This window comes from Aptenodytes forsteri, unplaced genomic scaffold (genome assembly GCF_000699145.1).
Source record: "Aptenodytes forsteri isolate BGI_AS27 unplaced genomic scaffold, ASM69914v1 Scaffold526, whole genome shotgun sequence".
Lineage (NCBI taxonomy): Eukaryota > Metazoa > Chordata > Aves > Sphenisciformes > Spheniscidae > Aptenodytes > Aptenodytes forsteri.
The window spans coordinates 209316-227688 of record NW_008794596.1 but is presented as its reverse complement, the minus strand read 5'-3'; the positions used below and the strand labels follow the sequence as shown (position 1 = coordinate 227688).

Sequence of the window (18373 nt, the reverse complement as noted above, 5' to 3'; positions counted from 1 at the left end):
GGGGGGGGGGGGGGGGGGGGGCGGTAGTTTTATGACAAGTTAGTGAGTTAAATTGGCCTAATGTGCTCAGTTGAGGACCAGGCCAGTGCAAGTCACTGCACGGAAATCCCATCTGGGGCGGCTGGGGCCACAGGGGCATCCCGTTCAGCATCAGCAAGCTGTTGCAGCATTGAAAGCATGATGCCTTAGCCTAACTAGATAAAAGAAAACCTTCAACATGCAGAGAGCAGTCCAAATCCTCCCCCGAGTATTAAAACTCCTACTGGCTTCAGGAGGGGCAGAGATGGACAAATGCCCTTTCCAAGGCATCCTGAGCAAGCTGCAGCCCCCTCCCCATTAACACCTCCAGTGCAGGATAACCCAAGCCACATCCTGCAGCTCAGCTCCCCATCACATCCCATCCTTGCTGCAGCTGCAGTCCAGTCTGTAGCCCCAGATCAACCCATTTAGCTGTTCAGTCTTCAAGTTAGATACAGCATGATTAGGATTAATTTCTTTCTACAGTGAGAGATCAACTGATCCAGCCTGTTTGCACTTTAAGAGTCAATTAAATAGCTAGACTTTTTCCAGTACAAAAAAGTATTTAGATGACTGAAATGTTGTTTGCTTTCCTAATTCAGGTTTACGTAAGCATGCAAAAAATTTCAATTTCACCTCTTTTTTTATCTTTAAAAAATTGTAGACTTTTATATAAGTGAAATTTTGATCTTAGAATGGTTTACAGTCAGACTTTGAATTCTCAGTGTGGAGAATAGTAAAAATGAATTATTTTGAAAAAAGGCATAATTTTTAGCTACATGTTAATAGAGCTCAACTATATTATTTTTGCCTTGGATGAAACAGCACCTCTTATGTTTTGATAGCTAACTTTCAACTATACTAAGAGAAGAGCAGCTGTAACATTCTGATAAAGCACAGAATTATTTTTTACTAACCTGTGAAGTAATTATTCTGTGAGTCTTCAGCACAGGATATACATGATTGCTTAATACTTTTTGCACAGGATGCCTATAATTATTGGACTGAGACCCAACATACAGCTTCTCAATCCCCTGGTTTTTGGTCCATTTCTGTAAGCCTACATTGAAAAGAAGGCATTTATTTAAAACTCTGCATTACAGCAAGCAATAGGGCATGAACGACTAATGAGAAATACATCTATTAAGGATTGACAACTAATTGCTGGGCAGCAATTCACAGAATGGGGGGGACAGACACTCATAACTCCACCAAACACTTTCTGCAACTGAATTTATTATATAACGTATCAGAACTAGAAAATAATGTGTTATAGCTATTCAAAGTAAAGAAAATATATTCACAGAAACCACAACTTCAGCTAGAGGGTAATTTCTAAGCTCTTCTATATAGCAACCACCCAGAAACTCTATTACCTGGGCAAAGGAAGAAAGCAGGTTTTCAGAACAAAGGGATGGCATGGCATGGCATGGCGAGGGTAACCTCTATTAAAGTGGCATAGTTTGTCATATCTGACAACCCACTGAAGAAAGTTATCACTAGTTAAGGGCCTGACCCTGCATTCCTTAAGCAGACAAAAATCCCTTTGAAGTCAATGAAGCATCCTGCTCAGATAACTATATCAGGATTTGGCAATTAATGAAAACTTTTAATTTCTTAAGTAGATTATGAAAGGTTTTCCCTGAAAAACAACTATTACATGTTACTCACAGCAACTCCTCAGCAGTGTGGGTTTGTTTCCGGCAGTTCTTGCAGCACAGTAACTGTTTCTCACTAACCAGGAATTACCAAAAGTCAGAACCACATCATTGTCTATTTGCATTGATCTGCCTGAAGTGTTCTTCTCTAGCTGATGTCTAGTTGAAGGTTTTGACAGCTTTGCATTCAAAAGGTCAGTAAGCAGTCCTCAGGGCAATTTGATTTAAACCTTTAGGATTTTGCATACTCCCAAGCAACAGTGCATAGCAGGACATGTGTGTTCACAGCCTCCGAAAGGTCATACTTCCCAGCCCTCAAAACAAAACCCGAGTCAAATATTTCAGCCTGTAGAAAATATCAGAAAAGCTATCAGACAATTATGAAAACATTTTCCATTAAATTAAACTCAAAAGGGCTTAAGAAAAACAAATTGTGATGTATGTTTTTAGACTGTGGTGTATGTCAACAGAAAGTTTTACATTCTGTCATATTTAGGAAGGCTGCCTTATCTGTCTTTCCTCAAGAGGCATGCTCGCTTACTTAATGCCTGTTCAGGTTTCCCAAGCCGCTTTGCCTCCCCCCTCCCCAATATCCCAAGCCTCTCTCTGGGATGAAAACCTGAAACCTACAATGCAGAATTTGTTTGAAGTCTCATTAAGCAAGAAACCTCAAATTAAGGACAGCTCAGCAAAACAAAACATTTTTCTACAGAGTCACGTGGATGTAAACCGAGCACTGCAGGGAAGTTCTCCCTCATTATCCCCTTTGCGAGCTGTTTGTATTCTGATTAGCATGCTAATGATATATGTTCCACATAGAAAAAGCAATTAAGTCTCCACTTTAAAGAAAATGAGTACCAAAGCTTGTACTTGCATCTCCTACTGATTTTGTGATGCCATGGAGCAACACGGCAGCTGTTAAATGCTTAATTCCCATTTATAACAATGGAAGATGGTAGGTGTTGGTTCCCTTTTAAACATATGGACGTTTCAATAAGGTGCTTCTATGGCACCAGAGGTATGGATTCTTGTTATTGGTGGTGGTCTAATTGCAGATAAATAAGTAAGCTCCTCTCAGTTCACATCGTAAGAACTGCACATTGATTCTTTTAAAGAAATCGTTCATTAAAAAGGGGAGATATTAAAATAAACAAACTGCCCTAAAAAAGCAGAATCTCATACAAAGAAAATCATTTGATAAGACCCTATGTGAAGAACCCAAGCACCACAACAAACTAATTAATGAGAAACAGAAAGGAAAACACAAATGAACAGGCAGCATGAAGAATGACAGACAGAAGAGCCTGGTCTTCTAACAATCGACATTCTTTTTGACCACACAAGAAACAGGTGAAATGAAAACAGTATTTAAAACTACACATATACAGTTTTAATTACTTCATATGTGTTTTAGCATGTTATCATCGTAATTATGTAATTCCCACTCTAGGGAACTGATAAAAGTATCATGTATTTGCTAAGTAACATTGAAGTCGCACTGAAAAAGGTACACAAGAAAAAAAGGAAGTCTGTGCTGATCCAGGACATGTTTCACATTGACAGTATGCCAGAGGCATCTGTGGATTTCAATGAGACACAGGCTGATTTTTGTAAAGACACCGTCAATTAGTGAAATAGCACAAAACTGTGCTATGGATTTACAGAACAAATCAAATGCCAAGGCACTAGGTAGCTTGCAAAGTAAGTTTATGTATGAAACGATGAGGTTAGAGAGGGAAAAAATAGGATAGAGAAGGAAAATGAGTAGCCTACGTTCATATATTTTGCCTAGGTTTGATGCGTAAGTACTCAACCCTGCCTCTAGTAAAAAAATAATTTGTTTAATATGCTACAGATGTGACTTAGTAATTTGAAATAATTTATTTAAGTCGTGTCCTTCGAGCAGCGTAAGTGAAGGCTCAGTGGCACTTAAAAGAAACTGTTGTTTTAGCTTCCTACTAACCCACAGCTCTGCCTCATGTGATGCAACAAGAATGCTGAAGACCCACCTGTAACACCCTGAGAAGTGAAAGATTTGATACAAGTAACACCCGGCCTAAAAATCTGTCAGTTGAGAGAAATGAATTTCGAAGAAAAAACCACAGCAGCCACTGCCCTAAACCTCCAAGTTATTGTTGAATGCTTCCTGTTCATACCAAAAGTCTCATTTCTGTAACACCAGACTGCAAAGCATTTCCACATACATAATCACCTTTGGAATAAATGAAAAATTTTAGAGAAAGACCATTTCAGACCAAAACCCTTTAAGTCAATACAAATCAAATTATTGATATCGATCGAAAAAAAATCTAAGAGAACCTCACCCACAGCAGTCTAAGTAGACCTTTAAATTATAAACAGTTTATACTGCAAGCCTTCGCTGAGGTTAATCTATACACTTTACCTTTTTTAGGCTAAATAAATTCACTTCTTTGACAGCATCATATTCATTTATTCAGAAACAAGAACACCATGCACTACACAACGGCAATAATTAATACACTAATAAATGTCACCACCATCCTTACTACACGTGAAACAAAAACGGTTTAACTCTGCCAGAAAAGTTAAGCCCCTGAAGTTTCCCAGAAGTTTTACACTGTCCTTGGATGATGTAACCCCACCTCGTAAGAAGCTTGCTGCCTGAGCCACACCCCTCTCCTTCCCGCCCCGCTCCCGGGAACGGCAAGAACCGGGTCTCGTCACGCCGCTGACTCGACCGGGGGTCAGGACCCGGGCCGTGGCTGCTGGCGGCTGTCGGGGACGGTCCCCCCCCCGCGGGTGCCCCGGCACGGCAGCCGTCCCCGCGGCGGCGCCGGCGGGGCGGCGGGCGGGAAGGCACAGCGGCCGCGGTATCGTGCTAGAAGGAAAACGCTCAAACACAGGGCAGGTGTTCAGTTGTCTTTTTTAGGCTCTAGTAAAGCCGGTTTGAATCGATCGGCATTTACCTGCAAAAGCCATAATCAATGGCAGGAACTGCTTTGCTTACAGCTCTCAGGCTTGGAGCAGCCCAGAAAACTACTACCAACCCCCACCCCCTCCAGTGAATTTTCAGTGCAGTGTTTTTAAAGCTGAAGAAAGTGAAACTATTCCTCTTGCAGCCATCCTCTCCCTCATGTTACAGCCCAGTCCCTGCTCTAGAATTAGCATCTTGCTTGTCTCCCCTCAAAAAATAAGTTTTTTCACAGATCTATGCTTTTTAACCTGATCTGCACAAAATCTCTTACCAAATGCCAACTCTATATACTCCTTTTTTCAACAGATTGGTACATTTAGCTCTTACCTACCTGGGAAATTTTTCTGCCTTACCCCTCATCTGACACTGCTGGGTGTTGAGAGTAATGAAATGACAGTGCAACAGAGTTGGTCATTAACACACAAGGAAGCAGCTGTTAAATTCTCATCTGCAATGCCATGGTAAGTGGTCTGCAGCTGGCACACAGCCGTACTAGGAACAGTGTTCCTGGTGAAAAAAATAGGTAAGTGTTCATAGTAGCATCTTTGGAGTTGCCCCCCCCCAATCTAAGTGTATATGTTTCAGGGAATACAGAGGTGTGATGTGCAGAAAATACAAGTACAAAGGGACACGCAGCAGATCTAGGAGAGCATCACCCTGGCTGGCCAAGCCAGCACCCTTGTTCAGTTGTTCGTGACACCCTCCAGAAACCTCCTGATTGCATCCCCTCGCGCTGCCCTTCCCGCAGACATCAGGGCGTTTAGTCTGCTGTAAGAGCCAGGGTTTGCAATTTCAGGATTCCTTGAGCTGCTTCAAGACCACTCTGCCCACTTCCTCACAACAAACAGGTGGTCTAGGACAAGTCCTCACCAGGGTGCTTCCCATACTGATGTCTCCCCTGACCCAGACCCACAAAGGTCTGTACCAGCCTGTCACCCCTTCCACAGGTCTCCCCAGAACCAAGCAGCTCCAGCCATACGAGCCATGTCTCTTGCTCCTTCTTGTCTTTCCCTGGCTGCCTGTGAGTGGGTTCAGGCACATGAGGTGGGCCCCCTTCAGCCTGTGGCATCCTCCACAAGGGCTGCCTCACTCCCATCACCCTGCCCCAGTACTTGCACCATTGACCTCTCTTCTCTTACTTAACCACAAGCTGTTATCACCATTCCTCAACAAACCTAGTTTAAAGCCCACAGAAGGGACTCTGCACTCTATCACCCACCAACTCTCAGCGTGAACGCTTGGTTCAGGCCCATCTGGCTCTGAACCCTTCCCCTAATGCAACTTGTTCCTTTCTTTGTCTATTACAGCACCATAGCAATTTTGTAAATTCAAACCCAAGGGTGGAGAAGCTGCCTTTCTTCTGATGCCACAAGTCACAAGCTCCCAAGATGGGTGAAGCTGGAAAATCTCCATCCACCAGCTGCCCAAGTAGGACCTCCAGCTGCCCCTTCTTACTCCCACTGCATGGTTTGGTCTTTTGCCTCTACAAGGTCTCTGCAAAGACCCTTATGACCTCTTGCTGTTCATCCTCCCCGATGCTACAAGTCTGCTCACTTCCCCTGTAGCTCTTTCATGGGGCAACTCAGCATCTTGCCCACAACAGAGCTCCTGCAGGCAAGGCCAGCCCTGCCCTGGCTCCAGGGAGAGGCAACAAGTACTCCCTGCGGCCCGAGACCTGGCAGCAGCATCCTCCTCCAGGAGCTTCCACCCATGCGCCAGGGCTGCTTCCCCCAGCTGGCACTGGGGACCAAGCCCTGCGGCGCATCCCCATCACTGCTGGGCAGTCCATGCTGCCTGGAGCAGAGTTTCGGGGCCCCTTTCACACCTCTGCCACACTCACCACTGAAGTCTGTTGGCTGCGCGCCTGCTGACCAATTGAGAAGGGTGTTCCTACTGCAGGAGAGGAGCCTGACCCTCCCAGTAGCAGTCAGCTGGCATTTCTGTGGGGCCTCCACATTTGCCCGTCTGCTGTGTAGTGTTTCTAGCCTGGCTATACAATGAAGGCTCACAGCAACCTAGAGCTTTTATAAAAACATGGTATTAATTTTTCAAAGACTGCATGTCTTGGGAGCAGAATGCTAGAAAACAGCGCTGCTGCACCTCAACACCTATATAGAAGTACCAGCGTATTGTGGTGGAACTGCTGCCCTACTGCCCTACTCCTACTACCTAGGAGTACTAAAATTACTGAATTTTTGCTATTTCAAGACTACTGATTTGCACTTCAAAGAACTGAGTCACAACTTATTAGAATAAACTTTTATTTACTGCTCTCAGGATCCTTATTTTATACTTCAAAGTATGCAACAAAACCTGCTACATTCAAATCTATACAGATTTACTGATATATCATTCATGTTTTACAAAACTGCATATAGATTTGGGAAATTTGTATAAGTTACCTTTATTTACATGTAATATTCTCAGCCCTAATGACCTAGTCAAAGAATAAAACAAAGTGGGATTTTAAATATCCCTTAAGACCCATTACATTTGTTACATAATTTACATATCTGTAGAGAGAGGTGTGCTACACTTCCTTCCTGCATATTTATAAAGACTGTGACTAAACGGAAATTTGCTGGCCAAAGCTAGGTACTGTCATTTCCTCAGATCATATTGGTAATAAAATGTTAAAATTAAAGCAAGCCAGGTATATAAACCAATTTTTTTCTTTTAGAACCAACTTTGCTAATGATTTTAACCAGCACTTGCTCAAAAAAAGTGTTAACATTAATACAAAAAATACCCACATTTACAAAAGAAGTCAAACTAATATTTATATGACAAGTTGATCTACAATAAATTGCACATTGTTGGTTATGACTTTGGTTATACTGTATTAACAAATTTGGTTTCTAGACTAACAGTGGAGAAAAAAAATATAAAAATGCAGCTATAGAAACTAGCATAACCTGTAAACATATTACAGAACCAAATTCTGCACCTGGTTACATGCGCATAACCTCCATGCAGTTCAGAGAAGTTTGCACATATCAGACGGCTGAATTTGGCCCAGAAAACCCTGTAAACATGTTCTTTATTGTTATGTAGTGCAATACTGCAAGAATGGATAATAAAGGCCTCTAACTACCAGTTAACTAATACTGATATCCATACAAATTTCACTTTAAGATTAATTCGTTGCAAAAGGCTGAATTGAAAATATTATCCATTGTTGAACTACAAATTTATCAAAAAAAGTTATGAACACTCAATAAACCAACGACAGTATACAAATTCAGACAAAAAATGGATATAATTTCTCATTACAATTCAGAATTATGCTGCTTGTCTGTTTTATATAAAAATCTTGGTTTCATTACACTGTTTTAACAAAAGCAAGTTAGAAACAGAAATCTAACAAATAAAATGTGTCAGCAAGTCAACGTTCTGCAAACTGATGGTCCTGGTTTTGTTACACTGTTTTAACAAAAACAAGTTAGAAAGAGAAATCTAACAAATAACAGCAAGTCAATGTTCTGCAAACTGATGGCTGATAATGCAAACAAACGCTTTCCAATGTTTTACCTAATATGCTAAATTATAAGGTGCTTTGGGCAGATCTGTAGCAAACGGCCTGAAGCAGCACAGATTATGATATTGCATTACATGAAGCTTGTTGTTTGTTTTTGTTTTAAAAACAGTTTAACAATTTCAGTTGTTCCTCTTAAAGCAGCAATTCAAATTTACACCCTCTGCAAAGATTTCTTCACAGTTTTACTTCAGCAGTTTACTGCAGGACAGTCTGTCAAATACTGTAGAAGAGGCAACTGCTTAAAACATTTTAGTTTTTTACTTACTTGGCACTGGCCCATCCAATGTGTGTATTATAGTTATTATTCCACAAAACTGTGGAAATGGTAAAATGCATTTTCAAAAGTTAGTGAATTTTTAATACTTACTTATTTTACAAGTGATACTATGAAGATTCAATAGCCATGTGACTAAATACAATGGTAGTCCCTGGAAAAATTCAAATTAGTTTGTAAACCCTTAAAATGAAATTGCAGCACTGGACTGACATAATTTATGTCTGTGTCTTAATCAACCCCATCAAACCCCTGAGTATTTTCAATTGCTAGAAGAAGTTTATCCCATAAATCTTCAAACGAGTCATATGGAGGCAAATCCAAGCGATTAAAGCTGAAAAACAGATGAAAACTCTTAAGTATTTTATCACTCTTACTAAAGGTCATAATTTTCTTAAATTATATACTCACCAGGTATGAGCTCTCGGCAGTTTTTCAGGGGTACCCCACTGTTCAACTGTAAACAACTGTGGTCCATTTGAACCTGCAGAAAAGAATACATCAATTTTCACCCCATTGAGGTTCTTTTATAATTAGAAATTCAAATTATGAAATATTTTGGTTTTTTATAATCCAATTCTGACATTAATAGGACCTATCTATATGAATCTGTATTTACAGTCTATACTCAGTAATGGTCAATAATCCCAATTCACTTGCATTTTCAATTATTTCTTGCTATATCTTAATTTCAAGAGACTTTTACACCTTAAGCTCAGAAGTCTAAGACCTAAATGCATATGTGTAGTAGTTGGCATTGAAAATTTTATGCAGAAGACAGTTTTATACTGTGTAAGTTTTGCATGTACAAATTTAGACATGTTTATCACAATGTGCCAAGTTATATAACCTCGCAGAAAGTATTCAATGTCCACCTTTACCTGTGCAACAACAAAGTAGAGTGAGAACTTTCTGAAACACAGTGACCATATGTGTACTCCAGGGATGTACACATGCACCTGAGAGAACTTTTTTGGCTAGCAAGTGCAACTCCAGCTACGCCTGTGCCTTCAGCAACCGTCCTACAGCATGTCATATCTGAAAGTTTCTTGGACCTCTCAACTCTCACCAAGTGGATGCAAAGGGCATTTTATAACCATTTCCTTAAGCTGTTGAAAGCATTTGTGTATGTCTGGAGAAGACTGTGTACCTTAAGCCTTAAGCTGTTGAAAGCATTTGTGTATGTCTGGAGAAGAGCTTCAAAAAAAAAAAAAAAAAAAAAAAAAAAAAAAAAAAAATCACTATCTTGTCAGAGAACAGGAGATTATCTCTGATGGTGGGTGTCCTCTGACTATTCTACAAGGATACTATCAATACAGTTAGAGAATTGTATTCCAAGGCAGATGGCTACCCAAGAATGAGTAGCCTTCTGCTTCTGAAATGGAAGATGTGAAACATGTTTCAGATTAAAGATGAGCAGCAGTAATGAGAACAGGTTGATCTATGAATACAGCTGAGGTATAAGTGCTTGCGTAGAGAGACCTATGAAATGAATTTGGTTTTATAATGCAGACACCTTCCCTTTTTTTAATGACTCCTCCAAAATGTGGGTTTTTTTACTATATAAGTTATAATTGTCAATTAAAAAAAAGAGTTCATTTGTGGTTTTATGGACACATGAAAGAAAGAAATGTGTACATATTCATAATAAAATGAAATGATATTATGATAACATGTAATAATGCACATTGTAGAAGTGGATTTGGAAGAAGATGTTAGCCAACTTATATACAGAGAAAAACAAACAAACCAACCAAGACAATTCATCCCACAGACAAAAATAAAACAAGAGAAGGAGAAAACCCTTTCACAACTACTAATATACACAAAAAGGTAGGAAATACCAATCAATGCACAGAAACTATGCTTCATACAAGTCTAGCGAATGAACTAGACAGATGAGAGCAGACACTGATCACTTCATCCTAAAATATTATCGGTGAGACAGTTATGTCAGTAGTTGTGGAAACACTCCCAGCTCCTCTTCTTTACTTTCTTCTTTGGGTTACATGTTTCTTCAACGCAGAAGGCTGGTTAGAGAAGGTAACTAGTAAGAATGCCTGAAATAAGGATGAAGCAGGGAAGCAGCTCTATGACTGACGGTACATTCTACCATGTGACAAGACAATAAAACTCCCTTTTAATAGCTAAGTAAGAATAAGTCTTTATTTTAGCTATCCAACTAATTAACTAGAGGATGACAAAGCAGGGTGGGGGGAAGACAAGAAATACCAGAAAGCCACATCTGTTCAGTGTCCTAGTTCTCAAACTGGGGTGGATTTGTCCCCGGACACCAAACACTCCCTTTTTATGAGCAGAAATGCCTCTCTGGGCCACAAGGGGGAGATCTCCCACTAGAAAGCCAGCTCTAGGACTGCAGCCCGAAGGTGGGAAGGGAATAACCACAGGGGCAGCCCGGTAGCAGCAAAAAGCCACGTACCAACACAAAGCACTGAAGAACCACCTACAGTTCTTCAAATACAAGCAGGTACTGGAAATGTGATTGTGATCATTACTGGGGTTTAGTGAGGATGGCATGCCAGCCACAGTAAAGTAGAAATAACTAAGAGAAAGAAACAAAGCACTGTGCAAGACAACTGCTAATTGTATTTTTCATTAATGAGTGAATAGAACTACAGAAACTGGGGCTTGGCCAGAAGGGAGCCAAAAGCTTCAACAGTTTCTTTCCCTGTATCATTCCTTAGTTCTATCTCTGGTAGTGTTTTTAGACAAATAGACAAAAATCTGGAGGCAGCAGAATTCTGATCAGGTTCCACTGCAATGAGCATGTGCTGTAACTCCCAACAGTACCAAGGTTCAGGTGCAACAGCAGACACCATGGTTCATGTCTGCTGAGGGCACTGTCCTTCCCATTGGAACTCAACTCATTTCATTGATGGAACGGAAAAAATAACCAAGTATTTACGATAAAAATGAAGAGAGGAAGAAATGGGGACACATGGTGGGTGGTATTTAGTCACAGTTCTAGTGTTTTATAAACAAATTACTGTCTTGTTTACAAAGAAGGAAATGTTTATTCAAATACACAAGTTAGGCTATTCAGTCATTTGCATATGATCTCAAGCCCTTTTAGCCTTAATAAAGTAGTCTAGCAGAAAACATAATAGCTGATGGCAGCTGAAAACAGGCTTCCCATAAGCAAAACACCCCACCCTTTATGGGCTGTTCTATCTGCTTGCCCGCGGTCTTTCCACAGTGGGTTTTCTGGCTTTGGTATGAAAGTGTGCTGCCCGCTGCCATCTGCTTGTTTCAGTCTCTGCACTGTAGGTTCACTACTTTTCTTTTGGCATTATGTTTAACTCGTATCATTTCAGTGGTCCTCTTTAAAGTATACCCTTACAAAAAATTGTATCTGTACAACTGTGGCCTGTGAGCAGATAAAAGCAGTTGGGGAACTTATAAGAATCTGAAGTTAACTGCTGGTGCCACCATGTCTTTGTAATCAGATCTGAGATAACTCAGAATTTTCTTCAAGCTCAATCACGTGTTAAACAGGGATTTTTGCAGCTCTTTAGAACTTCTAAATCCACATTCATTTGAGAAGTCCTATACATTTAAAACTTCCAAAAACAGAATTAAAATGAAGCATTTATAGAACATGGGAAACGTGTGATCTAAGTGACTCTTCTCTTTGCTTCTTATAACTGCCAGTATATAGTCATTTTTAAAGCAAAACTTGAAAAATAATGTGCCTATGTTTGAAGTCAAACATCATGACATTGTCAGTATCGTGTGCTGTTACTTAATTGTGAACATAATCATAAGTACTCACCATACAGCTCAGCAAACCCATTCATAGGTACGCGTGACGTGCCAGTAACAAATTGAAGTAATCTTATTCTCTTTTCAGAGTCCATCATTAAGACTGCCTATGTATGATAATGATTACAATTAAAGATTTATTTTTAAATTAAGGTTTTAAGCTAGCACATTTATGTAACAGTTTCTAACTCTAAATCATTATCCTTTATATATATACATTTTTTTTTTAGTGACACACATAGTCCACTTCTCTGCCTATTGCTAAAAGCTATGGAGTCAACAATTTTTCGATGGCACTGTAACAAGAGTATGGCTACTGGCTTAGCAGGCTGTTAAAATACTTCCCTTTAAGATTTGGCCCCTACTTTCTTTGAAGTTTCCTGATGTTATGAACTAGCAGCCAAATTCCTGTAATTTATTAAACAGAAGAGTTTAACACCTCTTTAGTGTAACCATGCCAGAAAAACCTACACAGAAATATTTTTAACCTCAGTCAGACATGGATTTTTTCATAAAAGCAAGTATCAGTAGCGTATTTACATTCTTACCATGCATCTCATCTTTAGTTTTCTTACTGTCTTTTCTCAGGAGTTTTAATGGCCAAATATTTACCTACCTATTGATGAATCACACGATAATCTAGCATAGCTGAAAGGCAGCAGCTTTTGAAGAGGTTTTAAGTAAAAAAAAAAAAAAAAAAAAAAAAAAAAAAAAAAAAAAAAAAAAAAAAAAAAGAACTTCACGATACCTTCCAGAACCATTGTATTACTTGATGGTTTATGTTGTAGCCATTTTTGTATTTTGTATGTAGTTTCCAGTCAGCCACATCCACATCTCCCAGTCCACACATTAATAACTACACAGATCAAAAACAAACAACCACCAAAGTTTAAGTGAGTAACATTAAGTTTCAACATAATTTGTTTTCTTTTCCATGACACACTTACCTCTAGCTCATTTTCATCAAAAATTTTAATCAGATCCTGTGGTATTAGTTCAAAAAAGCCCTAAAAAGATGAGGGAAGCTTTTAGAAATCAAGTCAACATTATTTAAGCATTTTTGTTCACTGAGAATGATATTCAGATGCTTTAGTAAACAGAGCCAAAGCAATACATCAAATACAGACGTTTGGACACCAGCAGTCCCCAGTTTGGTGACAGTACTTTTCATTCTGACTTATCTCACATCTTTATTGTGCTACACTGAAAGGTGTATATATAAGCCTGAATATCATATATGTAATATCATTTATGCAAATAAGGATAAACCAGCTAGTTTAATTTAATTCTGTTAGTTTGATTTAACTTTCATTTCTGCAAAGTTCATTAAATAGTTTGCACTACAGCTAAAGCTGTCAGACAGGATTGATAAATAAGCAAATTTTTCAGTATGAATTAAACATCTCAGTAAAAATATACTAAAAAGATTTTTAAGTCTGAAATAATTCAAAGCTGACACTACAAACAGCATCACTGCCTTTTTTATAGCTGTAACAACATTATCTGTGGGTCTTCAGGATGTCCAAAAAAGCTTGTCTTAAGATTAGATGCAACAAATTCTGAGAAGAATTTCTTTTTTAATTAAAACTATACCTCTTTAAAGGCTGCCATTTGTTTCTGTACTCTGCTCACAAATCTCCACTGAATTACAAGACTGTAAAAAAACAAAACATTTAAAATAAAAGCAATTTATATACAAAGCAACAACTTCCTTTTGTTAATACAACTAACAAACAGCCCCTATCACCAGAGGGGCAATCCAGTGAGATACATTGTACATAGTGACCACTACTTACTGAATGTAGTCTCTCTTGTTCTTGTTGGTGACAACTATTTCTGATCCACCACTTTTCAGTTCATGTTGATGGGTCTAAATGCAATACATAGAATAGGTAGGTCTTAGATACATACGTAACAGAATTCATATGTTAATATTAGGTAATTTAGTTAACTCTTGAAGACTGCAGAATTTGAAAACTATGAGAAACAGAACCAGTTTCACAGGTCACCTGAATAAATAGAATTTGGTTGATTGTTTTAAAAAATGTATTATTCAGGGATGCCAGACTGCAATGGGGCAACCTTCATTTTTTCTGACCTGCTACAATAAGTCACCTAAGTTTGCACACAAGTTCTCAGTGATGTGGACTTCACTAACTGCATATTCAATGACTCACTATTTTTTCCAAATCTCAAGGAAAAACACTTACAGAACAATTTCAGCAATGGTCCCAGTAAAGAAGTGAATCAATATGCATTTCTGTTACATAGTTATTTATTCTACTAGAACCTCAGTAGACAAGTATCTGATTTTCAGTTCATTACGGATATACATTTTCACACTCCTGCTTAGGATCACTTTAGTTACCCAAGACCACAAAGGCTACTATCATACCTAAATCTAGTTGGCATCTGTAATTTGGAATTTTTGTTCAAGACCTGTGATATTTCTACATGACTTATCATTGATAGCTTTCTACACAAACTTGTTTATTCCATAGTTTTCTAGTACATCTTAGAGAAAAAAACCCTGTTGTTATCTCCCAGTGAAATTTATGATTCCAACCATTTCTAAAAGAGGTCATCCTTTCCAGCCAATCACATAAAACCAACCTCTACTCCAGATTAAGTAATGGGACTATGGATATCTCAGTCTCAGTTGCATTCATAGCAACAGCTACATTTCAATACAAGTATTATTTAAGAAAAAAGCACGAGCTATTTTTTAAAGCTCTGCTTATTTCCAAGTCCTTTATCACATCAGCCAGGCTCACAGAGCATTGCATGAGCATGTGCCAGCTAAAAGAAGCAGCTGAGTGAACAAACCAACACGACTGTGAATGAAGGGTTTTTCTTAATACCATACAGATAAAATCAGCTAATTTCACAGGTCAAATGTACATAAACATACTAACCTGACCAAAGAGTTCTTCATCAACTATAAATCTGAGGTCCAGTTCTGCTGGATCATTTTCAAGAATCCATCTCAGAGAATTGTAATATTCACTATCCTAAGAGAGAGAATCACAAAATAGTAAATACAAAATAGAGTAGCTATCCTTTAAGCCATAAGAGGCTCCATTACAGCCCAGGGAACGCTGCTACCTAGGATAATCCTGTATTCTGGATACAGAGACTCTGCAATTGTACAAAGCTACAAAGACCCTTAAAGATGTATGAAACCTGAAGACTCAGCAATCTCAGGACTAAAAATCTCTCACGCAGCAAAATGGTGATAAAATGCCACAGCATTATCTGAAGTAATGTATTTTGGACTCTCCTGTCTCTCGTTCTGTATTTATCTTCCCTGTATCGTTAGGCATTACTACAAAGAGCCTTAGGAAATTAAAATTAAGATAAAGCCAATCGCATCCTGGGCTGCATCAAAAGAAGTGTGGCCAGCAGGTCGAGGGAGGCGATTCTCCCCCCTACTCTGTTCTCGTGAGACCCCACCTGGAGTACTGCGCTCAGCTCTGGGGTCCCCAGCATAAGAGAAAGACATGGACCTGCTCAAGCAGGTCCAGAGGAGGGCCACGAAGATGATCGGGCGGCTGAAGCACCTCCCCTATGAGGACAGGCTGAGGGAGTTGGGTTTGTTTAGCCTAGAGAAGAGAAGGCTCCAGGGAGACCTTATAGCAGCCTTCCAGTACTTGAAGGGGGCCTACAGGAAAGATGGGGAGGGACTCTTTATCAGGGAGTGTAGTGATAGGACGAGGGGTAACCGTTTTAAACTGAAAGATGGTAGATTTAGCTTAGATAATAGGAAGAAATTCTTTATTGTGAGGGTGGTGAGGCACCAGAACAGGTTGCCCAGAGCAGTTGTGGATGCCCCCCCCCCAGAAGTGTTCAAGGCCAGGTTGGACAGGGCTTTGAGCAACCTGGTCTAGCGGAAGGTGTCCCTGCCCACGGAAGGGCGGTTGGAACTAGGTGATCTCTAAGGTCCCTTCCAACCCAAACCATTCTATGATTCTGTAGTACTGGGAAAAAAAAAAAAAAAAAAAAAAATTCAGGACACATCTATAAATCTGTTACTCAGAAACAGATAGGAACTATATTCTCTATTCTTACAGGACAGCAAAACCAGTAATAGATTAAAGAGACTGAATAAAAATCACTCTGCACACAACTACTCTAAATAAGAATCATTATCAGGGAAACAAACAAACAAACAAACAAACAAACAAGAAAATTGTAAGGACCATGTTTTCCTCTAAAAATGTTACATTGTATCACTCATGAATATTTTCAGTCTCTGAAAGTATAAGAATACATTTCTTTTTAATAATCGAAAGACACAAACTAATTTAAAAAACAGGCCAAGACAGGGATCCCAAAGATAGTTTATATTTAATTTTAAGGACCTTAGCGTCTAAAAATATTTTAAGAAAACATCATAGAAAGTTTAGAGTCAAGTTTTCAATAACAGCTTAACTGACTTAAACCAGAGTCTAAGTGTCTCTGATTTTCATTGGAAGTTTTAATTCCCATACAACTTACAGACTTATAAAGGACGCAGCCTAAAATTTCTTTGAATCATGCACTTTCAACCTTCACAATGTCATTAAAGATACATAAAAAAAAAATTAATATGTACCTGAAACCCTAACATACATGATAAAGCAAATTACATACCACAGACTCCATATCATGAAGTGTTATTGGTTTTTGGAGCATCATCTTGTAAAAAGGACGAATAAAAAAGGCTTTAAAAGAAGAACAAATAAATTGAACAGCATGTAACTTAAAATTCAAAATATGCACAATATTAACCTAAATATCGTATTACATAAAATAAATACTAACCATCCAGAAGTTTGCCATGGTAAACTGCCATTCCAGCTACACGACCTATAAACTTGAAATAAGAGAGGTGATCTTCATTGCAAAGTCCAGAGTTTGGATTGATCTGCAGAGTATAGTTATCTCTGAAGTTGAGAGAGGGAGCAGGGAAGAGAAAGAAAAACAAAATGTTGTATTATTGGAACAGTCCCACATTTGAAGTTCTGAAAGACATCACTGGTTAAATCAGGTATTACTTTTCATGAAGTTGAAAAAATAATCATATTTGGATTAATAAATCACTAATCTAATATTAAACAATACTCAATAGAAGATCCTATTAGCATAGCAGAAATAACAGTTTTGAAACACCACAAACTACCTTTGTAAGTCAGACATATGCCAAAGAGAAGGGCTTAACTCCTATTAAAGTAGTTAGAATAACATTCTCTGCATTATTTGTTAAATACTGCCTCTTCTGTAAGTAGTAGAAGGTTGCAAGCATATGCTTGTCTATGCAAAGATGACATGGCTTATGTTAGACTGCTGAAAAAAATAATACAGGTATTGTCTCCACATTATTCTTCTGTCAAACACAGAACTAGGTGCAGAAAGTTGCAATTATTAACAACTAAACCCTCCTATACAGTTTGGGAGTGTGGGGGGGGGGCGGGGGGCAGTAATTCCATTCTTAAAGTAGGTATGAGAAATACAATTGATCTGCTTTCCCTAACTAGTCTTCATGTCTTCCAGACCTGTATTACTTACGTAGCTGAGTATTCGAACAATCCATAATAAGGATTAAACATTTCTTTAGAGAGAAGGAAGAACCATTCCCTGGCTACTCCTCCATAGTCTAAACCTTTTTCACCATCAAATTCAATCCAAAGTCTTGCTTTAAGGAAATCTGCTCTCTTTACAGCTATAATCCTTCTATAAGAGTCTTCGAGGATTGTTGTGCGATGAATTTTCATTTCAAATCTAAAAATTTGAAATTAACTCCAAAAAAAAAAAAAAAAAAAAAAGAAATATACATACATTAAAAAAACCCAGAATAATAGAACAAAACCCACCATCTTTTAGTCTTGTAGAGTATGCAGATTTTGTAAACAGACAAAGAATGGCACACAAATCCTTTTCTTAAATAATTTGGAAACATAACACAATATGATTGACAAGAGGCTCTACTTACATACAATTCAACTAGCATGGAGAGTTTCAGATACTAAGTTCTATTTCATACCAAAAAATAGGGTTGAAATAAGTTCTTAGTAGTAACAGCATATGCTCAGTTGTTCTGCATACAGCAAGGCATGGAATCCTTTAAACACTGAAAAAATCCATCATATTATAAGCTTGATATATAA

General features: G+C 38.6%; 1 protein-coding gene across 1 annotated transcript in view; it reads right to left on the bottom strand.

The window, feature by feature from the left end:
* Positions 1–6882: 6882 nt before the first annotated feature.
* Positions 6883–18373, bottom strand: part of NEDD4 (neural precursor cell expressed, developmentally down-regulated 4, E3 ubiquitin protein ligase) — a 42000-nt gene continuing 30509 nt past the window's right edge. The window contains exons 16-26 of the mRNA XM_009272669.2: positions 17775–17987; positions 17031–17152; positions 16860–16930; positions 15143–15238; positions 14024–14097; positions 13821–13881; positions 13175–13234; positions 12976–13083; positions 12238–12334; positions 8856–8928; positions 6883–8778 (exon numbers count right to left, since the gene is read on the bottom strand). Coding sequence (XP_009270944.1) covers positions 8676–8778; positions 8856–8928; positions 12238–12334; positions 12976–13083; positions 13175–13234; positions 13821–13881; positions 14024–14097; positions 15143–15238; positions 16860–16930; positions 17031–17152; positions 17775–17987 — 1078 coding nt within the window. The 3' untranslated portion in view covers positions 6883–8675. The remainder of the gene's footprint in view (positions 8779–8855; positions 8929–12237; positions 12335–12975; positions 13084–13174; positions 13235–13820; positions 13882–14023; positions 14098–15142; positions 15239–16859; positions 16931–17030; positions 17153–17774; positions 17988–18373) is intronic.